At 47.6% G+C, this 26,307-nt stretch overlaps 1 protein-coding gene across 2 annotated transcripts in view; it reads right to left on the bottom strand.

The window, feature by feature from the left end:
* The window catches only part of CDCP1 (CUB domain containing protein 1), a 58,813-nt gene that overhangs the window by 4,194 nt on the left and 28,312 nt on the right, over positions 1–26,307 (bottom strand). Inside the window, exons 2-8 of one of the 2 annotated variants that reach the window (XM_082705822.1) lie at positions 24,274–24,492; positions 19,546–19,908; positions 18,231–18,599; positions 7,253–7,474; positions 5,821–6,201; positions 3,067–3,432; positions 490–577 (exon numbers count right to left, since the gene is read on the bottom strand). In XM_082705822.1, the coding sequence (XP_082561948.1) occupies positions 490–577; positions 3,067–3,432; positions 5,821–6,201; positions 7,253–7,474; positions 18,231–18,599; positions 19,546–19,908; positions 24,274–24,492 (2,008 nt within the window). Of the gene's footprint in view, positions 1–489; positions 578–3,066; positions 3,433–5,820; positions 6,202–7,252; positions 7,475–18,230; positions 18,600–19,545; positions 19,909–24,273; positions 24,493–26,307 lie in introns of those variants that run through there. The other variant, XM_082705823.1, reaches the window with a different exon arrangement.

The raw sequence follows: 26,307 nt of genomic DNA, 5'->3' as shown, positions 1-26,307 counted from the left end.
GGGGGTGGAAGGTGAGATGAGTCAGGTAACTGGGTCTTCCTTCCTCTCGCCCACGGGGCTCGCTTTTTGGCGTCTGTCTGGAGTCCCCTAAGCAAGCACAAAACCGTTTAAGAAACTGGAGGGGAACCAGCTAAGGTGGCATGCATTCGCTCTCCAAGTGACAGAGGATGCAGGCTCAGAGACCTGGGCTGGAGGGACGGACATGAGCATTTTCCTGCTGAGATCATCCCCGATGACCAGTGTCCAGTAAATGACCAGAAGACTCATGCTGAGAGAGTTGCGTAAAAACCGCAGGTTAACATGTCGCCAGCCACATCTTCTGTCCCTCCCCTCCCAAGCATAACTCACATCTGGCAATATTATTCAACACTGATCCCTGGGAGAGGAATGGGAAGCCAGAAAAGAAATCAGTAATTAATGACAGCTCTGGTCTGGGTGATCTAAGGAGGTGTCAGATCAGCCAAAGACAGTTTGAGAAATTCCACCTACTTCTTTTTCACAAAGCAAATGATGAGTCCGAGGGCAAACAGCAGTAAGGCGCCACCTCCCACGACCGCAATGACGACGACAGTCAAGTCTGTGAGCAGAGACACAAGGAGGAGGGATGAGGAGACATGGGGGTGGTCAGGTGGATGAGGAACTGGGGCAGAAAAGTCTCCAGAGATGGCTGCCATCCCTTCCCTCCATCCATGTACACAGATGCTGCTCCTGAGAGTGAGAGGAGACTATGTCTCTTCTTCTGGACCCTTCTCGACTTGCCAGTGCTGGAGCCCTTTAGAGGCCTGACAATTTCCTGTAATTTCTGTCTGAGGGAGAGCCAGTCAGTCACCATGTGAGAAGTCTGAGGCCGCCATCTTGTGAGGAAGCCCAAGCTAACCATTTGGATACTCCGTGAGAACAATGGACCAAGGAACCCGGCTGATAGTATCAAGGCTACGAGTGTCTGTCCCCAGGTGACCCACCCCGGCACTCTCTAGCTGTCTGAGGCATCTGGCAGCAGACCCATGTGTCTAAGAGTAATATCTGTCCAAATTCCTGACCCATGGAGTTGTGAACGAACAGAGTCTGCAGTCTAAGCTACTGAGTCTTGGGGCTGTTAGGTGGTGAGAGAGAACGAAAACAAACTGGGAGCCCTAATGGCTCCCTTTCAAAGGCTACTCGGGGACTACCCAGGGGTGTGTCCACCCAGGCGCCACAGCCTAGATGGGAAAGCAGGGCAGAGGACTGTAGGGGAAAGCAGGGAAGCTAAAGTCAGAAGTGAGGGTGCTAAGGACAGGGTTGTTCTATCTGTGCTGTCCTTTTCCTATGGTTGTACAAAGGACAGAGGAAATAAATCAGACAGGGAGCCCTGTGCCAAACAGGGATTTAGAAGTTCTTGCTTTTTTAACAAGAAAGCAAAAAAGAGAGAAAGCAAAATAGAAATAAATGGGGCACCTAGTTGGCTCAGTCCATGGAGCATGCGACTGTTGATCTTGGGCTTGTGGTTTGAGCCTCACATCGGGTGTAGAGATTGCTTAAATAAAGAAATAAAACTAAAAAAAAAAAAAAAAAAAAAAAAAGAAAAGAAGAAAAAAAAAGAGTAGAACTAAATGACAGAAAATGGATGTAAGAGAGTCAGAAAACCCAGGGCCTAACCTGAGAGTTTGGGAGAGCTTCTCACTCATGGCTTCTGGTTTACATCAGTTCTCTTGATGCTAACAGGTATGTGGCCTTGGGCGGACACACAGCTTCTCTGACCGCCAGGAAGGGAATGGGCCAGGAGAAGCGACCTTCATGGTCCCTTCTGGTTCCCACACTCTGGGATGCTCTGTGACTACCTTGGAATAAAGGCAAATGTGGCCCCACCACAATTGCTGTGCCACACAGGCATTTCCTCACTGGAGACTCGTGGGCAGATCCTGCGACTCTGAGCAAAAGGCCTGCCACCAAGGGCATCTTGTGGATTCCCATGTTTCCCTGGACTCAGTAAAAAATGCCAATGCCAAGGGGTGCCTGGGTAGCCCAGGTACTCGAGTGTCTGACTCTTGATTTTGGCTCAGGTCATGATCATGGGGTTGTGAGACCAAGTCCTGTATTGGGCTCTGTACTCTTAGCACAGAGTCTGCTTAAGATTCTATCTCCCTCTGCCCTTCATCCTGCTTATGCACACACACACACACACACACACACATCCACATGCACACACATACTATCTCTCAAATAAATAAATAAATAAATAAATAAATAAATAAATAAAATCTTAAAAAACATAATGCCAGTGCCAAGTTCTGCGTCACACTTCTCAGGTCCCCACATTTGAATCCCCAACACTTCAATTCCTAATGATTCTTCTCTGAGGTAGTTTTTACCATCTACCCTCTAAGATGCATAAGGTGAACAGAGTGAAGAGCCTTCCCCCACGCCAGAGAGAGATTAATAGTAAATGACAGTGACAGATGGATGATAAAATTGCCCTAGTTCTCCCCATTTCTCCCTGGACCATGTCCTGTACTATGTGACTCTGCAGCTCCTCCCACCAAAAGGGGAGTCTATCTGTCCATCCCTTGGATTCTTTGGCAGGCCCAAAGAATTCTGTAGAAGGGATGGTGGGCGTTCCTAACCCAAACATCAAGAGACCTTGTGTGCTTCCTCCAGAATCTCTTGGATTTCTCTGCCTCTACCATGAGAACAAGGCCCAGGCTGGTGTGACAGGGATCATGGGGAGGAAAGCCAAGGAACCTGGTTATTCCAGCAGATTGTGGCTATGCCCATATATATGAGAGTGCATGGCCAAGATCAGCAGAGTCCTCTGGCCACCCACAGCTGCCCACAGGTGCAGGAGTGAGTGAACCTGGATAAGCCCAGCTCACCAGCATCACCCAGCCAAAGTGTGAGCGATAAGAAATGACTATCTTTAAGGCCCTGAGTTCTGGGTGGTTTGTTATATGGCATGACCAATGCAAACGCTGACTGATACATGGGCACTCAGTCGTGTTTTCTGACTTGCCTCGCAGGCTTGCCCCCTACTCTTCAGCTGCCAATTTGCTGTCCACCACCACCCTCCCACAAGACCTTGCAGACCCTTACCCATAGTCCTTGGGGTAAGTGACACCCAGAAGAACAGGTCCAGCTGCTTGCCACTCACAGGGCTGCAGTTGGAGATGTTGACCCAGAAGCTGTGGTGGCGGAAGCTTGGCTTGGGGAGCACCTCATCCTCCAGGCTGAAGATCTCCTCTGCTTTGCTCCGCTGCTCCTGGATGATCATGAACGCACGTCCCGTCTGGCAGACAACGCCGGTCCTCTCCTTGAGGAAGGTCAGGCAGGCCACCTGGTTGCTGGGCACACTGATGTTCCAAGACACGGATGTGAGGGATGGCAGTCCCCGGTCCCAGTTAGGGCTCCTCAGGTAGACCTTGCCTTTTGTGTCTGGAGTCACTGTGAAAATACCTTCCTCTGCAGGAAAGGGGAGAGAATCCATACAAGATGTTTCACTGAATCAAAATTGATGTTAACCTGTCTAGACTTTTTCTAGAGTTTTCTGCAATGACTGAAAAGTTCTTCACTGGCTCACCCCATTTTATTAGACTTTGCAGACTCTGCCTTGTCCCCCACCAAATTAGAGATTTGTGGCAACCCTATGTTGAGCAAGTCTATGGCACTATCTTTCCAATAGCATTTGCCACTTTGTGTCTCTATGTCCATTGTGGTGATTCTTGTGACATTTCAAACTTTTTCATTATTTTATTTGTTATGGTGATCTGTGATTGGTGATTAGAACTTGCTGAAAGTTCAGATGATGGTTAGCATTTTTTAGTAAGGAAGGTATTTTTTCTTTCTTTAAAAGACTTTATTTTTAAGTAATCTCTACATCCAATGTGGGGCTTGACCTTACAACCCTGAGATGAAGAGTTGCACACGCTACCAAGTGAGTGAGCCATGCAACCTGGCAATAAAGAATTTTAAAATTAAGGCATGTGCGTTGCTTTTTTAGATCATGCTATTGCACACTTACTGGACTACAATATGGTGTAAATAGAACTTTTATAGGCACTGGGAAACCAAAAAACTCATTTTTCTTGCTCTATTGAGGTCTGGAACCCAACCCACAATATCTCCTGGGTGCCTGTATCTGCACTGTCCATCCAAGCACGTAACCACCATCACGTGTGTTTGTAGAAGACCCAAAATGTGCTCCATGTGACTGAGGAGCTGAATTTTTAAATTTTGCTATTAATTTAAATATAAATTGCCACACATAGCCCGTGACTATTGGTCAGCCCAAAGATTACAGTCTCGGGTGAGGTGCTCACGTCTTTTGAACAAAACCAACCAACCAACCAACCAAACAACAACAAAATCCCAGGCTAGTTGGCCAAACTGCAGGTTATCGCTAAAAGCTTCCTTTCAGAAACACCCTCCATGCTTAGAGTCACCCTATGCTCTGTTCCACGGTGGGACCGGTACAGAGCGATTTCTGTGTCCAAGATCAAGCCACTTCCGGTTCTGGGAAGAATGGTAGAATGCAAAGCAGAAAGCCTCCGACAGACATGTCAGCTGACCTTCAGGTGAGATAAAACTCTAACATTCCGCACTGAGGAGGGTATATCTCATTCTCTAAGTCTCCCCAGAAGGGGTTTCTCAGGGAGCTGTGGGGACATTAGGCAGCCTGGACTGACCTTAATCTTATGGCCAAAGATTCTTCTCCCTCCCCACTCAGGTCTCTGGGAACAAAGTATGAAGTAAACCTCAGATAAAAGTCTTGGTCAAATTTTTTTTTTAAAAGAATTTATTTACTTATTTGACAGAGAGAGAGACTCAGCAAGAGAGGGAACACAAGCAGGGGGAGTGGGAGAGGGAGAAGCAGGCTTCCCACTGAGCTGGGACCCTGATTCGGGGCTCGATCCCAGGATGCTGGAATCATGACCTGAGCCAAAGGCAGATGCTTAACTACTGAAGCCACCCAGGCACCTCAGTCTTGGTCAATTTTTATTTTATTTAATTTATTTATTTGACAGACAGAGATCACAGGTAGGCAGAGAGGCAGGCAGAGAGAGAGAGAGAGAGAGAGAGAGACAGACAGACAGACAGACAGAAGGCTCCCTGCTGAGCGGAGAGCCCGATGCGGGGCTCAATCCCAGGACCTTGGGATCATAACCTGAGCCAAAGGCAGATGCTTAACTACTGAGCCACCCGGGCGCCCCAGTCTTGGTCAATTTTTAAATGGTCTCTGACTTTGAGCCACTTGGAATGGCAACTGGGACTTTGGAAACCAACCATGGAGAGCTCACTGTTGCAAGGGACTTAAACCCCACTCACTGCCCAGCACCCTGAAGATCAAACACTAGCCTTGCGGGAGGGGCTGTGCCCTGTGCTGTGAACAGGACCCTGGTGCTCTGGAGACCCATCTCTCCCCAGCCTGTCTTCCTCTGTGCACTCCATGTCACATTCTGAATTGTAGAAGCTGACTCACAAAAATGCCTGTTTAAGATGCTCCCATCTTAAACATCCAGGAGTCAGGAATATTTGCTTAGCTCTCCTCTAAGCCCCTGCCTGCTTCCAAAAAAGGCTTGAATTTGATTATTTGTTCTGCTGTCTGCCAACGGTCACCCCCCACGGTCAGAGCCTTATTTCTAACTCCCGGGATTTTCCACACTAGGTGAATGGTGGAGTCCAGCTGAGGTCACACTACCTTCCAGATTTCTGGTGAGAGAACCAGCCCACCAGCTCTCCCAATTCCTCAAGCTGACAACTTAATGGTGGACGATCCCAGAAGCAAAAGGAGAGGGATGCACAACCAAGAAATGGTCAGGCAAATGTGGCGAGAGAGGGAGACCGCCTTACCTTTGAAGTACGGTATGAAGGACACGGTCAGACCCTGCCTAGCGGCCTCTCGTTGAACGTTAGGGGCAAAGGTGCGGAGGGTCACTGAGATGTTCTGCTTCACCTGGATCTGCTTGATGGCGCCTCCGGGGCAGAAGGAGCCAAAGTAAAGGTCCTGGCCAGGGACAGCGCTGGCCACCAGGTAGCCAAAGCTCGTGTTGCAGACCTTCTCCTGCGTGTGCTGTTGAAGTTTCTGGGCGGGTACCAGTGCGAGGCTCAGCCTATTCTTGGGGACCAGCAGCTTCCAGGAGAAGTCATGCAGCTGAACAGGCAGCTGGAGGATGTCCCCAGGCACCTGGAGGGATTGGGACCTCCTGTGGCAGTACCGGGGGTCCATGCAGCCTGGAAAAGACGGGCTCATGGTAGCAGGCAGGGAGGGGACCGGCCGTGTGACCTCCCCAGCTGTAGAGACGGCCCCAGGCTTTCTTTCTTTTCCCTTTGGTCTCTCTTCTCCTGCTCTGTCCCCCACTCCGGGCTCCCTGATACTCCTTTTCTAGCTGCCTCTCTCGCCCTCTCAGGTTCTTACTCTGCCTGAATTGGCAGACCAACTTCTGGGGATTACTGAGGGTTGAAAAGAATGTGTCAGCCTCTCTTCTGAGGCTGAGTCTCAGATGCTAAGTATGGGCTGGGCCCAGGTTTTTTCCCTCCACCCTGCTTCCCAGCGTCCCTGACTGTGGGGAGGTAGCTTTGTGCAGCGGTCAGAGCAGGGGTGGGGTTGGGGGAGGTATCAGCTCGCAGCCCAGCTCTGCCACTTCCTAGTGGGCAGCCTGCCCCGCGTCTTGTGGCCTCAGCTGTCGCATCTGTAGAAACTCTAAAGGCCATCCATGTTGGAGGTCACGGCAGCCCAGCGGGGGGAAGATTAGCGGTTTTACTGCCCTTCATTCATCAAACGTTTAGTACGTGACTAATACATGTCCAGCACTGCCAGGGGCTCAAGGGACCAAAAAACAAACAAACAAACAAACAAACAAAAAACCAGAACAAGCCACAATGTTTGACCTCAAGAATCTCAGTCTCAATCAGGAGGAGACAAGTGCACAATGAGTGTGGAGGCGGGGTTGGGGTGGGGGAGTGGAGGATGGTTGGGTACACCGGAGGAAGGCATCTCAGGAGAGATGCTGGAAGGCGGGGCAGAGGACACAACCATGAACTTGGGAGTGCAATGCACTTCTGAAGGATGCCCATTCCCACTGAGCCTCTGGTTCCAGAAGGGCACGTCTCCACCTCACCATCTGCTGCCTACCCTTTACTCACTCTGCACCGCGGTGGGTGGGGGGCATCTCTGATTGTACTATCTACAGCCTACCCAGTGGACCCCACTAAGAAGATGGGGGAGCAGGGGAAGTTGCCCCAGCCCCGGGTAGGGGAATCCTGCTCTCCCAGGGGGACGTACTTATGGTTTTCTCCCCGTTCATCCACAGGCGAGTCAGGTTATCACAGAGGAAGGAGATCTTGTGTTTGGAGCCGGACGTCAGGGTGAGGTTGGTGGTGCAGGTGCGGGACTCCAGACACACGAAGCAGCCGGGGACAAACTTGCGGCTAAGCTTAACGGGCCGCGGCTCGATGGTGAGCGACAGGGCTTGCTCGTTACTCAGGTCCACCAGGTAGATTTTATCTGAAACCACGAAGAGAAAAGAAACCTGAGGCATGGATCAGCAGTCACTCCATGAAGGGGCAAAAATTAGCACAAAACCTCTCATGGCTGGGGAGCGTTGGAAACACGTTTTTTTTTTTTTTTTAAGATTTTATTTATTTATTTGACAGAGAGAGATCACAAGCAGGCAGAGAGAGAAAGAGAGGAGGAAGCAGACTCTCCGCTGAGCAGAGAGCCGGACGCAGGACTCGATCCCAGGACCCTGAGATCATGACCTGAGTCGAAGGCAGAGGTTTAACCCACTGAGCCACCCAGGCGCCCCACCTTTTTTAATTAAGAGAATATACAAGTGGACACCTGGGTGGCTCGGTCAGTGAAGCGTCTGCCTCTGGCTCAGGTCCTGATCCCTGAGTCCTGAGATCAAGTCCCACGTCGGGCTCCATGCTCAGTGGGGAGTCTGTTTTTCCCTCTCCCCTCCCCTTACCATGTGCTTGTTCTCTTTTTCTCTTAAATAATAAAATCTTAAAAAAAAAAAAAAGAACATACAAGAACTCTAGAAGAAATTTAAAAGGAAAAATAACCGATTGAATTTCTATCACCCATATTTAACCATTTTAACTTCTTCAAATTCATTTTAGTCCTTGTTCATATGCATGATTTTCAACTGCTTAATAGTATGTATAATTTTATACTCAGCTTTTACCTTATTACTTTACACAGGTTTGCTTATTTTTCCATACAGTTTTCATAGTCACGAGTCTTTGAAAATATCCAGTAATTTAATGGCTGTGTGATAGTTAACAAGTGAGATTTACGACTGTTTATTGCAACAGTCTCCTGTTATGAATAGTAATTAGCAACAGTATAGCATTAGCATGGGGATAGAAGATTCATAGATATTATATTTCTTCCAAGATAGTATTATTATTCACAGGTATTATATCCATCAATATTATAATTTAGTCTCTAATAAATGCTGTACTTCAAATAAGTGAGAAAAAGACAAACCGCTCCTGGCTCGGCTAAACTCTCTCTCCCATTAGTAAAAGAATAAAGTTAGACTGGTATTTCAAAGCAAAGAGAATATCCTTATAAATGTGGAGGTCAAACCCTAAAAGAAGAAAAACTTAAGTACCTGTCTGACAATAGGTACTGAAATCTTGAAGGACAAGGGACACATTAGGGAAAAAAATATATTTGTCACACAGATGGATTGAGCAGTTCACAAAACAGGGGAAACTGAAATGTTCACAAATTCAAAATATAAAGCATTCTTAGTATCATGTGCAGTATCACTTGTCATTGCAGAAAAGCAAATTAAAACACAGTGTAGCGGGACGCCTGGGTGGCTCAGCGGGTTAAGCCTCTGCCTTCAGCTCAGGGCATGGTCTCGGGGTCCTGGGATCAAGCCCCGCATCAGGGTTCTCTGTTCAATGGGGAGCCTGCTTCCTCCTCTCTCTCTGCCTGCATCTCTGCCTACTTGTGATTTCTCTCTCTGTCAAATAAATAAATAAAATCTTTAAAAAACAAAAACACAGTGTAGAGGGTGACATTGAAAGGCTGCATCCTTGGGACCCCAGCAGTATGACCGGGGAAGATAAGCTCATGTTTGCACTGCAGCTCTGGAACTGTGGAAAACCAGACACCACATAATATGGGAAGGGTTAAATACTCTGTGGAACATTCATGGACGGAATGTTACCTAGCATTTAGAAAGAAAAAGGGAGATCTGGGGGCGCCTCGGTGGCTCAGTCGGTTAAGCATCTGTGTTTTGTTCAGGTCATGATCCCTGGGATGGAGCCTCACGTCAGGCTCCCTGCTCAATGGGGAGCCTGCTTCTCCTTCTCCCTCTCCATCTGCCGCTACTTCCTGCTTATGCGCACATGCATGAGCAAGCGCTCTCTCTCTCTCAAATAAATATATAAAATCTTAAAAAAAAAAAAAAAGAAAGAGGGAGATATAAATATACCAATCTAAGAACTTCCAAGATACAGTGTTGACTAAAACAGCAAGTGTAGAACAAATGTTGACTATGACACCACCCGATTATACAATCTCGGCATCAAAAGTAAGCGCTATTTCTACGTGTATATACTTATGTATGGAAATGAAGAGAAACAAGATCTGGAGAGAAACGCAACAAATCCGTAACTGTGGTTACCCCAGGAAAGAAGCCAAGCGTGGGGCGCCACACACGATTTGGAATACCTCTTGCTTGCTGACCGAGCTTCTCTGGAGGGTGATCTGACCAGACTGCTTCCTGAGGAACCCGTAACATCTACGTGTTCAACCTCTTCTCTTGGGTTGGTTGGATTACCCCTGAGAAGAGCCCGCCATCCACCAAATCGATGAAACTCACTCAGGGCTTCCCATGAAGGAAGCAGAATGGAGCCTGGGGAGTCCGGCCCATTAACCTTATTCAAGCTGCCTGTGTTCAGCACCTTTACCTTCAGTGCAACTGGGATCTTTGGTTCAAAAACTTCCCTATTCCAGGGAAGAAACTAGGAGGAGTGTTCCTGGGCTGCTTGGTGGATCTGGGGCTGGAGTGGCTTCTCCCACTTTTTGCTCTCGTTCTGAAGGTGGTGTGTTGCCAATTCCTGCCTTGGAAAGTTTCTTCTTGATGTGTCCCACTATGGGATTACACTTTGCACTTTTGGGTCTGCTGAATCAGTTACCCCTCTATGTCCCATGCTGGGAAACGTTAGAATATTGTTTCCTTTCTAGGTATCATTTACCTTGGAATTTATGCTTTTAGAAATGTTTTAAATGCCATGACAGTGCGGTTTAAGAAGGAAGCAAATCTCTCTTTAATGGGAAGCCCTCATTTTCCAATTAGTTGTGTGTTTTTCCCATCAGAAAGTGAATTTCAGGGATCTCCATAACCTGTGTATCTTGCACATGGTCGAGACCCCTTGATGTGTTACTTTGTTAATCCTCATGACCTGCTTGAGAGGGCGTGTGTCAGTAAGCTCCGGCTGTTATGCTGCAGTAACAAAGGGTTCCCAAATCTGAAGGTTTAGAATAACCAAGATTCATTCTTTATTCACCTTACATATCCATTGTGAACTGGCTGTGGCACCAGGGCTTGTCTTTTTAGTTCTTCTTCTTCTCCTCCTTTTTTTTTTTTTTTTTAAGATTTTATTTATTTGCGAGAGAGAGTGCGCATGAGTGGGGGGAGGGGCAGAGGGAGAAGTAGGATCCCCACTGAGCAGGGAGCCTGACATGAGACTTGTTCCCAGGATCCTGGGATCAGGATGGGAGCCTAAGGCAGATGCTTAACTGACTGAGCCACCCAGGCATCCTGTGTCTTTTTAATTCTGAGATCTGGGCTGAAGGAGAAGGCTCTGTGACATGTCAGTCTCCTGACAGAGTTTGAAAGGTGAACCACAGGATGGGTGGTGAAGCTTCCGCTTGGAAGGGGCACACTTACTTCTGCTCATATTTCATTGGTAGAAGCAAACTCACGTGGCCAAGCCTGTAGCCAGTGGGGCAGCAAATTTAACCCACCCCCCCAAAAGAGGGGGTGATGATTTGGGAATAAATATACAATCTAGAGTAGTAGGCTTCCTCACCCCTATTTGACAGACAGGGAAACAAACACCAGGAGATGGTGGGACTAAGATTACAAAGCCTGAGCTCTTTCTGACCTCTGTGGACCCCAGTTTCCTCTTCTCTAGCCGGTGGCTGGGCAGAAGAGACAAGAAACCATGGGAACCCTGGGCCTGGCTTCTCGAAACTCCTATATGAATGATGTCCCTTCTGAAAAAAATGTATCAACAACCATCTATCTGGTCCCAAGATGAGAGCAAAGCTGTCCCTCGATGTGCGTTAGAAATGCACCACATTGGGGGCACCTGGGTGGATCAGTGGGTTAAGCCTCTGCCTTTGGCTCAGGTCATGATCCCAGGGTCCTGGGATCAAGTCCAGCATAGGGCTATCTGCTTGGCAGGGAGCCTGCTTCCCTGCCCTCCCCACCACCTGTCTCTCTGCCTGCTTGTGATCTCTCTCTCTGTGTGTTAAATAAATAAATAAAATCTTAAAAAAAAAAAAAGAAATGCATCACATTTGTCAGACTTGCTGTAGTTCAAGGACAGTTCTTCAAATATTGACCTGTTTTTACCGTCCCCCACTGTACTCTAGTGATGATCTGCAACCACAAAAGGACCTTTCCTTTGGGAAGTTCAAAATTTAGATTTGTGTAAGGCAATACTGCCTTAATCATGTCGATTTTTATAAACTACAAATCCGAAGCTTAGAAAGCTAATGTAACTTCTCCCAAGTCACACAGCTCGCTAGTAGCATTCCGACTCCAAAACCCCCTAACCACTGGCTGTAGCTTTCCTTGACTTTTTTTAGTCATGTAACTTACATATAATAAAATGCACAGACCTTAATTGCTCAGTGGGATGAGTTTTGTCAACTTTCTTTATCTATTGTATCTATCACCCAGAGAAAGATCTAGAACATTCCAATTATTCCAGCAAGTTCCTTTGTGCCCCTTTGTGGTCAATTCCGCTTGACTTCCAATCATGCCCCATGAAGGCCATCACTTTCTGATTTCTATCACTGCAGAGTTCACCTGTTCTGGAACTTCCTATGAACGGAATCATATGGTATGTGCTCCCTCCTGTGTGGCTTATTCCCCCTCAGGAAAGTGTACTCAGCTGCTTTCTTTCCCTCAGAAAAATGATATCAGTCGTTTTTTCCTTGTCATGGAGTGGAGTTCCACAGAATGAATTTACCACACTTGTTTGTTCCTAGATTGATGGAGATTTAGGTTGTTTCCAATGACGAATAAAACTGCTGTATACATATTCTTCTATGGATTTTTGAATAGACTTCTGGTTTCATTTCTCTAGGGTAATTACCTAGGAGGAAAATTTCTGCCAGATCGTTCTCTCACGTAGTTGTACCTTGGTGCCCCCATCTGCTGACCGTGTGTCTGGGTTCCAGTGCCCCACGTTCTTGCCAACACTTGGTGTGGCCAGCCTTTCTCATTTTAGCCATTCTAGTGCACATGGAATGGTCCTGTGGTTTTACAGTTCCTATTTCCTTTGAAAGTCACTGTAGAATGATCAAGGGAGAGTGATGAGACACCCCGCCCTTGAGCCAAAACAGAGAGTGGAGTTTATTGAGGAAAATGATCCTGATTCTGGGGCAAGACAGGCCTTGCTCCGTGGGGGCGAGTCTGGAGGACTCTGGCCTCTGTGCTCACCCATCGCAGGGGTCCAGCTTTCCAGTTCTGCAGATACCTCCCCTTTGTTAATCACTTGATATGGCTTCTTTTCCACAGTTTTGGTTGGCTCTCAGGGTAGACACAGTAAATTCTCACGCTGCCTAAGGCATGTGCTCATAGGTGGCTGCTGGGGTCTGGGCAGAAGGGAAGTTTGTGTCCCTCACCTGTCACAGGTGGGGTGGTTTAAAGGGAAATGTCACCATCCACATTCCTAAATCCATGGAAAGATAAGACAGATTTTACTCAGTGTCGTCTGTGTGCTCTAACAAGTGGCCTTATCCGACACTCAGCAGGAGGAGCAGGAGAGGTGCGAAGGTCACCAATTACAGCTGAAAGAGACCTCAGAGAGACTCCAAGCATTTGCTCAAGGCTAGGAACCTAATGGGATCCTTTCCTGCGGCAGGAGAATCCCATATTGTCTCTACAACATGGCACACGGTTCCTTCCTGTAATAAATACCTGGGCTGGAGATTTGAAAAGACCCGTCCCCTCTGCCCCATAAAAGGACAGTCTTTCACTATTTGATCCTTATAGACACTGGAAACCCTTGATGGGGTTAGCTTATGGACTGAAGTTTTGAAAAGGCCTCTAATGACTTTTGTGGTGTCTGTAGATAGAAATTTCTCACTTACTTACTTTATTTATTTATTTTTATTTATTGTTTTTTTTTTTTTTTTTTAAATAGAAAGAGTGAGTGTGTGTGTGTGCGCGTGCGCATGCGTGAGGGGGGTGGGGAGGAGCAGAGGAAGAGAAAGAATCTTAAGTGCCGAGCCTGACACGGGGCTGGATCTCACGACCCTGATATCATGACCTGAGCTGAAATCAAGAGCCGGATGGATGTTTAACTGACGGAGCCACCCAGGCATCCCCGAGATTCCTTATTTTAAAATCAAAATGGGCTCCATGGGAATAAGAGGCCACCGTATGGGTCGACTCTGCCAGGACAAATGTCAGACTCACAGAGCTTGAGTTACGCAAAAAGACAAAAAAAGAATGAAGTCAACATTTCATTAACGGCTCTGGGTAGCTTCTGGGGGTCTATAGGAAGAAGCCATATGGCTGCTTCCCCAACCAGCATTTACTCAGACTGGTTAATGGAAACCTACGGTGTAATAAGCTGGAAACTCCTGTTCATCTACCTTAGTTGAGTCACAATAACCCAGAAGCCCATGGGTTCTAAAGATACTCGTCCGTCTGGTATTTTCAGAAGAAGTGACCACACCTTTGAAAACCTGGAGGGGAATGCATAAGGCTTCAGGCTAGCAGTCTGCCCTGGCTAACGGGAACCATATGGTTGGGCAGGTTACTATTCGCTGGTGGGACTGGTATCCCCAGGGCCATTGGACCTTGCAGAAACGATATAAAAAGAGGAACAGACTGCAGGAGACAATAGAGACGTTGTTTCTCTACCGTCACTATGAGGATGAGGCTCCAAGAGGGACAAAATTATTTTGTGTATTTCCAGGAAGTGATGCGGCACAAATACCAGGTATGACAGGTAGTACGGTTGACCCTTGAACAATGGGGTGAGGGGCGCTGACTCCCTCCCACAGCTGAAAGTGTCCATGTAACTTTTGACTCCCCCCCCAGACTTAACTACTAGTTAGGGTAGTTAACATAGCCGATTAACATGTATTTTGTACGTCATATGTATAAGGTACTGTATTCTTATAATAAAGTCAGCTAGAGAAAAGAAATTGTTATTAAGAAAATCATAAGGAGGGGCGTCTGGGTGGCTCAGTTGATTGGGTGTCTGCCTTCGGCTTGGGTCATGATCTTGGGGTCCTGGGATCAGGCCCCAGGCTGGGCTCTCTGCTTAGTAGGAAGCTCGCTTCTCTCTCTCCCTCTGTTCCTTTCCCTGCTCACGTTTGCTCTCTGTCCAATACACACAATCTTAAAAAAGAAAGAAAGAAAGAAAGAAAGAAAAGAAAATCTTAAGGAGAAAATCCTTTTACGGTATTATATTGTATTTATTGGAAAAAAAAATCTGTGTATAAGTGGACCCATGCAGTTCAAACCCACGTTGTTCAAGGGTCAGCTGTATTGTACTATCAAAAAAATTAAAAAATAAAGAAGAGAGTGCAAAATGGAACACTGAAAAACAAGATTTGTTCGGTAGAGATGAACGTGAGTCGAGCTCTTGAACCCAGCTGAGCTGTGTGCTTTGGGCAGCCTAAGTGGTCAGTGCTCACAAACATGGTCACAGCAGGCCGGGGGCTCTCCTCAGGCCCAGGGCAGCCCGCATTCCTCATAGCATGTCTGTGGTCAAGCCAGGGAAAGACACCCCTGGAGGGCTTCTCCTAGTCTACTCTGAGTCTAGTTTGAGCCTATCTGATATATTTTTTAAAATATTATTATTTTATTTTATTTTTTTTTTTTTTTTAAGATTTTTTCTTTATTTATTTGACAGAGATCACAAGTAGGCAGAGAGGCAGGCAGAGAGAGAGGAGGAAGCAGGCTACCTGCAGAGCAGAGAGCCCGATGCGGGGCTCGATCCCAGGACCCTGGGATCATGACCTGAGCCGAAGGCAGAGGCTTAACCCACTGAGCCACCCAGGTACCCCTTATTATTTTATTTTTAAAAAAAGATTTTATTTATTTACTTGATAGAGACACAGGGAGAGAGGGAACATAAGGAGGGGGAGTGGGAGAGGGAGAAGCAGGCTTCCCGCTGAGCAGGGAGCCCAGGCGCCTGCCTATCCGATAATCTTGAGCAAAGGAGGGTGGCTCAGTCAGTTAAGTGTCTGCCTTTAGCTCAGGTCATGATCCAGGGGTCCCGGGATGGAGCCCTGCATCAGGCTCCCTGCTCCCCCTTGCTCATGCTCTCTCTCTCTCAAAAAATAGACAAAATCTTAAAAAACAAAAAACAAAAATAAAAAAAAAACACAACAAAGTAGCGAGAGGGTTGACAGCAGGGATTTTGGGAGCAGACAATTAGGTTCAAGGTAATATCTCAGCTTCCTACCTTTAGAGATCGTTTATATTTTTATATCTTTTTTTTTTTTTTTTTTTTTTTTTTGGCAGTGTGGGCCCACTGTGGTCAAGTCCTGCTGTGGAGGATAGGATGAGGGTCCTGGGCGCCGGCTGGGGCTCTGATGGCTGCCGCTGCTCTTGCTGAGGCTTTGGCTTTGCGTGGCTGCCAGTTGACAGCCAGTCTCTAGGCTTGAGAAGGTCTCCTGCTTTTCTTTCTCACACTCTTCCCCTCATCTGGCTTCCTGGGACAGCCACTCTCCTGGATGCCCCCACCGAGGCATATCCACCTACCCCTTCCGATGGGCTGTGCCATTGGATGGTGCCTCCGGTTCTTGGGCCACTTTGGGCTGCCTCAGATTAGGATAAAGACTTACAAAGGGCCTGGAATGTGCCAGAAACCGTGGTGGGTGTGGGAAGACGGAGGAATAAAACAAATTCCTGATTGGGAGGAATTCAGTGGGACCCAGATGTGCAGACAGATCGACATCACGGTGTGTGATGAATGCAAACCCCGCCCCACAAGCGCACTTGGAGTCGTGGCTTTGGCTTGGACGGTTGTTTCTTCTGCTGGGGACAAAGGGGGACAATCAAGGGGCAAGAAACCCTGGCCTGGGCAGCAGGAGGGAGGCCTCCATTGGCGGACCAGCCGCAGGAGGTTTGCCTCCCTCCTCACTCTCACAGGAAGGAAAGGCAGAGGCTCCTAACCAAGGCACTCAATCTCCTGAAGCATCTCCCCACCCCAAACCTTCTTCTTTCTCATTTCAAGGCCAATAAAGAGCAGAAACAACACACAGAGCCCCTGACGGTGGCAATGAGGGGCACCAACCATCTGGGCCACTCCAGTATGCTGGAACGTGCCAGGCTCTGCCATGAGTGCGCTTCCGGCCTTGAAGTCCTGGGAGTTTCCAGGACCTCCTGCAAACCTCTTCTGGGTTGTGGTTTGGCTAAAGTCGGTTTAACAATTTGATGAGTTGCGGAAACCAGCTGAGCTCTTGTTCCAGGCAATGCAATAAATCGGCATAAACAAAAGACAATCAAATCCCCTGGTCTCCTAAACTCAAACCCACACCATCTCCAGATGTTTACATGGCTGTTTTCAACATTGCGATGATGCAGTTGTGACAGTGGAATCACAAAAATGTGTTGGCCGACACACACGCACTCAGTGATGCCGTCTATACGGTTATTGTAAATCAAAAGGCATCTTAGGTCATGCTGGGGCTGCAGCTTCCGGAAAAACCCAGAGGGTATTCCCAAGGCAGCATCCAAGGGGCAGCCCCTGGGGTGGGTCCCACACGGTGGCTTTCCAGATGTTTATCAGCTCTACTGAAATAAACGTCATGTTGCCACTTAACCATTTCTGCCTGGCTCCGTCTACTTCCTGGAGGTAAATAATGATCAAAACAGGCTGAGAATCAGTCCTTTGGGACAGAACTCCTGAGACCATGTCACGGGCTCAAGACAACCAGTCATACCCTTGGTCCTTCATAGACTCCAGCTGATAGGCCTCAGGAACAGCCACTCTGAACTCCTCTCGGACCTTTGGTTTCAATATCTACACTGCCCCCCATGGAGCCAAGTTCAAGGAAGCACTCGCTCTCAGGGGTTGACTTTGTACGTACAGCACCCTGAGGGGGAGCACCTCCGTCTCAGAAGGGGTGCCTCCTTCTGTGTTGCATGCTGGGCACTTTGTCCTAGTCCTGGCCCTGATGCACCTTTTCTGGGTTCACGGCATCTCAGTAAATGTGTGTAAAGGGATGAGCAACCTCGTTCTCATCAACACAGCCGGGGTTCAGAGTGACCCAGAGCACGGGCTCTGGGTTCTGAGGTTTGCTCAGTTCCTGACAAGCTGCGTAACGTCGGGCTAGTTCTAAACGGTCTCTGAACCTCCTGTTTTTTCATGTAATTGAGGATAATTCCTGCCTCCCGTATAAGGTTGTACTAAGGCTTAGCTGAGACTAAGTGGTGTGCTTAGGTCAAGGCTCGGCACGGAGTGTGTGTGTGCATGGTACGGGACACTCGGCCAATTAAACAGGGTCCACCAGCCGACGGTCCTGGTGCCATTCTGATTCACACGGAGGGTCAAGACAGGTGATCTAGAAAGTAACCTTCTGGGAATGCCTGGGGGGCTCAGTCAGTTAAGTGTCCAGTTCTTTCACTCAGGTCATGAGATGGAGCCCCACATCAAGCTCTGTGCTGGGTGTGGAACCTGGTTAAGATTTTCTCATTCATCCTGACCATCTCCCCACAGCTCATGCTCTCTCTCTCCAAAAAAAAAAAAAAAAAAGAAAGTAAAAGTAACCTTCCAACCCCTTTGTTTAGAAAAATAGCCTGCAATTTCCCATTTGCTTCTTACTTTGTTAAATGGAGACCATGCCGGGCATTCACCCATGAGCCTGTTTCACTGCCTGGCAACACACTTCCTGAAACTCTTCTGAAGTCCAGAGTCCAAATGTGCCCAAAGCCACGGAAGAAAAATAGGAAAGGGACCTCACGCCACGTAGACTATCCAGGAACGAAAGAAGGAGCTGGAGGAGGAGCGGGGAAAGGAAATTGCAGCTCACTTACTGCTTTCATTTTGTGGATGTTGGACCAAAACTTGAAACTGCAGCCGGAGGACCCCTGGGTTTTGGGCATCTTGGTCACAGCCCTGCAGAGAGAGGTTGAAGTTCCCGGCCATGTTCCCGGGCTGCTTGTCCTCCAGCCTGAACACCTCAGGGTTGGTGGTGGAGCCTGGGATGTAGTACTCAACCCGCTCCTCCTTCTTCTCGCAGTTGGAGACGTTGAAGTGGAGGAAGGAGACGCTCGCCCGCAGGTGCGCGGGGATGACAAACTGCCAAGTCATGAGCTCGTCCTCGGGGAAGCCATCTGGGTAGTTGGCAGACATCAGCGTTGCCGAGCCTTCACCCTCAAACACAGATTCTATGATGCACAGTCCTGTCGGGAGTCAGACCCAAACGAGAACAGGAGGCGATTAGACCCTGTCCCAGACCCTAACCCTGCCGGAAAGGCAGCAGGGTAAGGAAGCTGTGAGAGCGACCCTCAGCGACTGAACTCTGGGTGTGGTCTTATTCCCAGATAAGGATACATCTGGGGTGGGTGACTAAATGTTGAAGGACCGACCCAGCAGGAGGAAAAATCAAAGCCCTAATTTGTAGTGTCTGCCCATTTCCTTGCTGTGAATACTCCCACCAGGGCTGATTTCAAGCCACCAACAGGATATGAATGTGGAGTTTGGAGCAGACAGTCAGTAGTTTGCCCGTCTGTATGGCATTTTGGCCACAGAGGTATGATCGATATCAATAATCTCAAGGGTATGGGTAACAGTCAAATGCAGCAAAATATTAGGAGGCGATGAGTTTTGAGCATCTAAATGAAGTTATCCTCACTGTAAGTTTATACCGTTTTATTTCTATGAATGGGCTTCGTTTAGCGTCAGCTCACAAAATTCCTGAATGTTCAACCACCAGCTGTCATGAACGGGTATGAACTGGTTCCAGCACACCAAGGATACAATTACGGGAAATGTGAAAGGGCTCGAAGATGGGACAAAAGAATCAACAATGAGGTAATCGAGGGAGGAGGTCTGTAGATCCATCCCAGTTCCTGTTTGAAAACAAACCTCAGGGGCACAAAAGACCAAGGAAAGAGAGTGGCCACACAGTTTGCTTAATGGAGAAGGCTGGGTTCACACCAGGGGATCTGCACCACTTCCAGAAGAGTGGGATCTTCCTTGGAGGAATTCAGGGGGAATCATACAATAGTGCTGACATCTGCTCCAGACCTAGAACAGGGGGTGGGGTTTGTAGGTTTCAGCCTGCGCCAAACTGACGGGCGGGGGGAGTGTGGAGTGGGGGGCGGCAGAGATGGAGGGCGCGCTTACGTTTTATAGAAGACCGGTTTGCGATGCTGAAGCCGGAGAAGTTCCGGTTGTGGAACCAGGGCAAGTGTAAGGCCATTTTCACCCCTTCTTGCATTTTGATGCGGGACACCGTGCCGTTGCTGCAGAAGGTCCCGATCTTGACTGTGGTGGCATCAATGCGGCCACTGATGGAGTGAGTGACTCCGTCTGGACAGCTCTCCCCGGGCCCAATCTGCCTCAGGCGAGGGATGGAGAACTGCAGCTCTAGACCAATGCTCTTGTGAGCTTTGACGTCCCAGATGAAGGTTCTGTTGAGGGTGGGCAGCGTCGATATTGAGGGCTGAAGCTGGACATCCCCAAACGGACAGGGGCCTGACATGCAGTCTGAAACACAGTCACAAAAGCAAGTTTGGTCACCAACAGGACCTCTCCTGACCCCTGGAGCAGATGCTGCCTGCCCTCGCCTCCCTTACCAGGCACAGGCATGATCTCTTGGCCATATGGGTGCTGGAGGGGAAGCTGGGGGGGCTGCGGGGAACCCCCTTGGGCCAGAGACCCAACTGAAGGGACCAACGGCATCTCTTCCCCTCCCAGGGTAGGTAGCAGCCCACAGCCAATCACTATTCCCCAAGGTAGGGGTGAAAAACCCTGACATCCTTGTTTTAAGGGACACAGCCTGGCAATGCCCACATCAGCCTGTGGCTACACTTCAGCTAAAATCACACTTCATTTACTTCCTCCCTTGGCTCTATGTTCTCACAGCTTCCTCGCTCCAAGGGCACCCTCTGGACAGATGACTGAAGAATCCCCGCATCAGGCTCTGCTTCCAGAGAACCAGACACAAGATATCTCCTAACGACTGTGTTTTCCAGACTTAGTAAGCCAGAGGGGGGCCCTTTGCAATGGAACCTGGACTCTGGGATACCCACGTTCCCCTGGGTCTGAGATAGTCACAGTCTCATAGTTGTGAAGGCACAGTGCTGAGCTCAGCCTTTTAAGACTGGTTTTTCCATCAATATACCGAGTACTCGGAACTTACAACCCCCTTCACGGCTGGAACCCGGAGGCACAGTTATCATTCTGCCTCGGGGCTGTCATGCTGCTGTTTTACGACCAGTGCTGTTGAATTTTTTTTTTTTTTTTTAATAGGCAAACAGCTAATGACATCCTTTGATGTATCTTGTTTCCTCAGCCTTTTAAAACGAAGCAAGAAACATTACTCTTAAGGAGAAAATGAGCCCGTAGAAGAAGTGATAGAAGCCACTCAGAAAAGGGAGACTTTGCTGTGTCTGGTGCAGGGCATCCTAAAGGCGCAGTGGCTTCTGGCCTCTGGAACAGGAAGTCTCCCCACCCCTAGTGCCGCTCCAGTGGGGTGTCTGAAAGGACCACCAACGCAAAGTGGGATCACAGGAGAATTTCAGAGCTGGCTAGGACCTCCGAGGTCATTCCTGCCTGAACTTTCAGTTTTGCAAGGCGGTCCTGGAGTCTGGGCGACAAGCCTGTTTGCAGTGCACGCAATCCCAGGACGAAAGCCCAGGCTTGTGTTTGGTCCACCCGAGTTTTTGCCAACACATCGTGCTGCCTTACCTATGAAACGGGGTGAGATGAAAAGGCAACGAAGGTAGCTAAAGCTAAATTCTGTGTAGAGGTAAAGACAGGAACTATTTTCAGGAGCTCAGTGAAACTCCATTATATCAAGCCATCTCTGGGGCACCTGGATGGCTCAGTCGGTTAAGCATCTGCCTTCAGCTCAGGTCATGATCCCTGGGTCCTGAGATTGAGTCTCACGTCCCGGCTCCCAGGTCAGCAGGGAGTCTGCTTCTCCCTCTGCCCCTCCCCCCTGCTCATGCTCTCTCTCTCTCTCTCTCTCAAATGAATAAATAAAATCTTGGGGAAAAAAAAAAAAGCCACTCCTCTCAGGGGGTTCCAGCCACACCTCCAATGTGCCCAGGGCCACATGGATTGGCTCCTGCTGGGCTCTCATGGGATCTCTTAACCCTCTTTAGACAGTGAGGGTTTTGTGTTTTGCTTCGTTTTAGCGCCCTGGTACCTTTTGATATTAGGTTTGTAAGAATCTTATTACATCAACTATGAAAATTCACCTCTTTCTGTGCTCTAGAACAGGGGTCACCAAATCACAGTTCATGGGACCAGCCCAGCCCAATCCTGGCCACCAAGCATAAACATGTGGGACATCACTGTCCATGTTTCCTTATTTGTGGTTATTTCCTCCTGTCACAGCAGAGCTCAAGCAGTTGGTTTGGAGACAATCTGAGATTTACTATCCAGCCTTTCTCAGAAAAGATTTGCCAGCCCTCCTCTGGAATGGTTTAAATATAAGAACTTATCTTCTCCTTAAAACTTTATAGGATTCTCTATGAAACCATGTCTAACTGACCCAAACCCTGCTTTCTTCCGTCTTGGACACGGTTTCCAAACTTCTCCTTGGTTATTTATTTATTTAGATCTCCTAACTTCATCGGAGTCAATCTGGTTCATTGCATTTGTCCCCCAAATTAGTCCTTTTATTCATATTTTCACACTTATTATCATAATGTTTTGCATAGCCTATTTTAGAAATCGTCTCTGTAAATGTCATTCAGTCAACATTTATCCTTTCAATACTGTGTATCTGTATGTTCTCTTTCTTTTTTTTCCAGGGGAATAGTCAGAGATTTGTCTATTTAATTAGTCTTTATAGAGAACAGTGCCTTAGTTTTAGTTATCAGATGCAGTTGTTTTTGTTTTTTTTAAAGGCTTTATTTATTTGACAGAGAGAGAGAGATCACAAATAGGCAGAGGGACAGGCAGAGAGAGAGGAGGAAGCAGGCTCCCTACTGAGCAGAGAGCCCAATGCGGGGTTCTATCGCAGGACCCTGAGATCATGACCTGAGCTGAAGGCAGAGGCTTTAACCACTGAGCCACCCAGGCACTCCTATCAGATGCAGTTTTTTTTTTTAATTTTTTTAAATGTAAAAAAATTTTTTATTTTATTTTTTAAAGCAATTTTTTAAAAAATTTTATTTATTTATTTGACAGAGAGAAATCACAAGTAGATGGAGAGGCAGGCAGAGAGATAGGGAAGCAGGCTCCCCGCCGAGCAGAGAGCCCGATGCGGGACTCAATCCCAGGACCCTGAGATCATGACCCGAGCTGAAGGCAGCGGCTTAACCCACTGAGCCACCCAGGCGCCCCGTAAAAAAATTTTTTTAAGAAGAATTTATTTATTTATTTGAGAGAGAGACAGTGAGAGAGAGCATGAGTGAGGAGAAGGTCAGAAAGAGATGCAGACTTCCCGTGGAGCTGGGAGCCCGATGCTGGGATTCGATCCCAGGACTCCAGGATCATGACCTGAGCCGAAGGCAGTCATCCAACCAGGTGAGCCACCCAGGCGTCCCCAGATGTAGATTTAAAGCTGCTGGTAAGTACTTTAATTTCTCTGTCTTTCTTTTTAAAGATTTTATTTATTTGAGGCTCCCCACTGAGCAGGGAGCCTGCCACGGGGCTGCATCTAGGATCAGACACTTAACTGACTGACTCTAGGACTCTAGGATCAGACACTTAACGGACGGAGCCACCTAGACGCCCTCCTTTCGGTTTTCTGAACTTCTTCCCAAGGTTTATTTTACTCCCTTTTCTTGCTTATCTATTGTCTGATTTATTTATTTTCAATGAAAAGCAAAATAAATTTTCTGAGTATGGCTTTGATGGGATCCCAAATCATGTTCTCCTTGATCTTACTACATCTAGGCTACTAGTCGGCATGCCCACCTTAAAGCAATTAGGAAGTTCTACATTTAATTCTCTCTGCCTGGTGCTTATATCTTGTGTCAATCTCCTTCCCATCCCAAGTTCAAATGATGAAGAATAACAAGAGTCCCACATAGCTGCAGTTTGTTACCTTGTGTGTCAAACATTTTTAGGCCATTAGTTTATCTCACCCTCAAAAGAGCCCTGCTGGTTGGTACATTGACTCTTATTTTATAGAAAAAAACACCAAATCACAAAACAGTTAAGTGACTCATTTAAAGCCACGTGATGAGCTCACATGATCAGAAGCCTGAAGCTTGAAGCCAGACCCAGCTCCCTTAGCCTCAAAGCTGCTGTTTTCCCCACTGTGCCTCTTGGACCCACCTCCCCAGCCTTATGTACCCAGCTGTCCAATTTCTTTCCCTTCCTTCCTCCCTTCTTTCCTTTCTTTCTTTTAAGATTTTTACAGTAACCTCTATACCCAATGTGGGACTCGACCCTACAATCCCAAGATCAAGAGTCTCGAACTCCATTGATGGGCCACCCAGGGGTCCCTCCAATTTCTTTGCCTTCCCGCTCCCTTGCTTTCTGCTCCTTGTCAGCAAAATTTTAGCTTAGAATTTAATTAGTTTAAATCTGAATTAAATTAGCTTTCAAGCTTTAGTTCAAACACTTTAAACTTAGCACATCTGCTGGAGCATTCCAGACCTGAAGGAAGATCTATAGCTCTGTCAAGAAACAGTGTGGCACAATGCTCTGCAGAGCACTTGGGTTCTTGCCCTGCTTCTACTTAATAGCTATGCTATCTTAGGCAAGTCACTGTCTTTGTGAGTTTCTCCTAGAGCTATTTTGGAGCTTCAACAATGTAACCTGTGTAAAGGGCTGAGAACCACCAGCAGCCACATTACAGCTAAAAAGTGTGAGTTTCAGCATTAGAGGCATTTCCCCCGTCCCCAAAACAGTGGCAGGGAGGCCAAACATTGGTGAGTGTGTACTTACCAATATTCTTCTGGATCGCAATGACAAAGTGCTTCTCTGGGTCATGGCAGGTGAAGAAAAAGACCTCTTTTTCTCCAGATTTGATGGTCAATGAGGTTTTATGTTTTTTAGAACTACTGATGTAACAGGGCTTCAGTGGCGGGGGTCCCAGGGGTGAGGTCCCAGGCTTTATGAAAACCGTAATGCCACTTCCGTGTGGCAGGGCAATCTCAGAAACTCCTGGAGGAGGAAAGAAAAATGGAGTGAGCAGGATGATTTATTTAGGTCTCCCAAATTTTTGCTGTCCCCTTCCGATGGTGCAGGAAGTATGCTCTCTTTGACATCTTTGTTCCCTCCCTCCAGGTCTGAGAAGGGGTGCGGGGGGTGATGTAACATGACAGTGATGTCCTTACCAATGAGTAAGAAGATGCCGGTTGCTGATGGGGTATGGACACGCGTCTCGTTTGCTTGATGAATTTTTCTAAAACTTAAAAACACTAGACCACAGCCTAGATGTTTCGAGCAGTATGTGTTCATACCCCATCTGTGCAGCATTACATAGTGATCAGAGGAACTGCCACACCCTGTCTCCATATTGACTGTAGACCAAAGTCCACGTACAGAAACTGTCTTCCTCTCCGGGGACGTCTTTGTTTGCAAAGAGCTGCTGTCTCCCGACCCGAGCGCTTCACAGGCCCAGTATATATACACACGCAATAGTGGAGGCCAGGGAAAATTTTTTCAAAAAGATTTTATTTATTTATTTGAGAGAGAGAGAGAGAGAGAGAGAGCTGGCATGAGTAGGGGGGAGGGGCCAAGGAAGAGGGAGAAGCAGGCTCCCCACTGAGCAGGGAGTCCCATGTGGGGCTCTATCCAAGGACCCTGAGCTCATGACCTGAGCTGAAGACAGATGCTTAACCAATTGGGCCACCCAGGTGACCCTAACAATGTATTTTTTAAAATCAACTTTATTGAGATATAATTTATATACATTAAAAAGGGCCCACTCATTTTAAGTGTTTTAACAAACATATGTACACATGACCACCACAACAGTCAAGGTATAAAAAATCTTCATCCCTTCTAGATGTTCCTTTAATGTCCCTTTATAGTCAACCTCAGCTTCTGGTCCCAGAGAACTCTCCATTGCCTGATCCAGGCCTTCATTTAAACAGAATCCTACAGCATGTTCTCTTTTGTACCTTGTTACTTTGCTCAACGTGTTTCGGCGTTTACTCTGCGTTTGTGTTCCCGCAGGGATTCATAATGTGTTTCTTTTTATTGCTGAGTGATATTCTGTTGCCTGTATCAACTCCTGTTTATCTATCCACACACTTGTTGAGGGACATTTGAGTGCTTTCCAGTTTTTTTATTTTTAAAGATTCTATTTATTCATTTGACACAGAGAGAGAAGGAGGCAGAGGGAGCACAAGCAGGGGGAGAGGCAGAGCGAGAGGGAGATGCAGATTCCCCGGTGAGCAGGGAGCCAGAAGTGGGGCTCCATCCCAGGATCCTGGAATCATGACCTGAGCCAAAGGCAGACGCTTAACCATCTGAGCCATCCAGGTGCCTCTGCTTTCCAGTTTTTTGGTTTTTTTTTTTTAAGATTTTATTTATTTATTTGACAGAGATCACAAGTAGGCAGAGAGGCAGGCAGAGAGAGAGAAAGGAGAAAGCAGGCTCCCTGCAGAGCAGAGAGCCCGATGTGGGGCTCGATCCCAGGACCCCGGGATCATGACCTGAGTTGAAGGCAGAGGCTTTAACCCACTGAGCCACCCAGGCGCCCCTGCTTTCCAGTTTTTGACCAGCCACGTGTTTTCATTTGATCAAAACTGCTGGCTGCCATGAGAGTTGTGTGTTTTTCCTCCCACAGGAAGGTATGAGTGCACTGTGTTTCCTAGGCTAGCCGCTGTGTGTGATCACATGTTGGGACTTTTGTCAACCTCCTCTGGCACCTCTCCCCTACCTTGTTCACTCTGCTCTAGGCTGGCCAGCCGCAGCTCTTTTTACAGTAGTGGAAATTGAACCCTCAATCTGTGATAATAAACTGCAAAC

This window comes from Mustela nivalis, assembly GCF_964662115.1.
Source record: "Mustela nivalis genome assembly, chromosome: 1".
Classification (NCBI taxonomy): Eukaryota; Metazoa; Chordata; class Mammalia; order Carnivora; family Mustelidae; genus Mustela; species Mustela nivalis.
The sequence above is the reverse complement of the archived record's forward strand: the minus strand, read 5'-3'. Positions and strand labels throughout refer to the sequence as shown.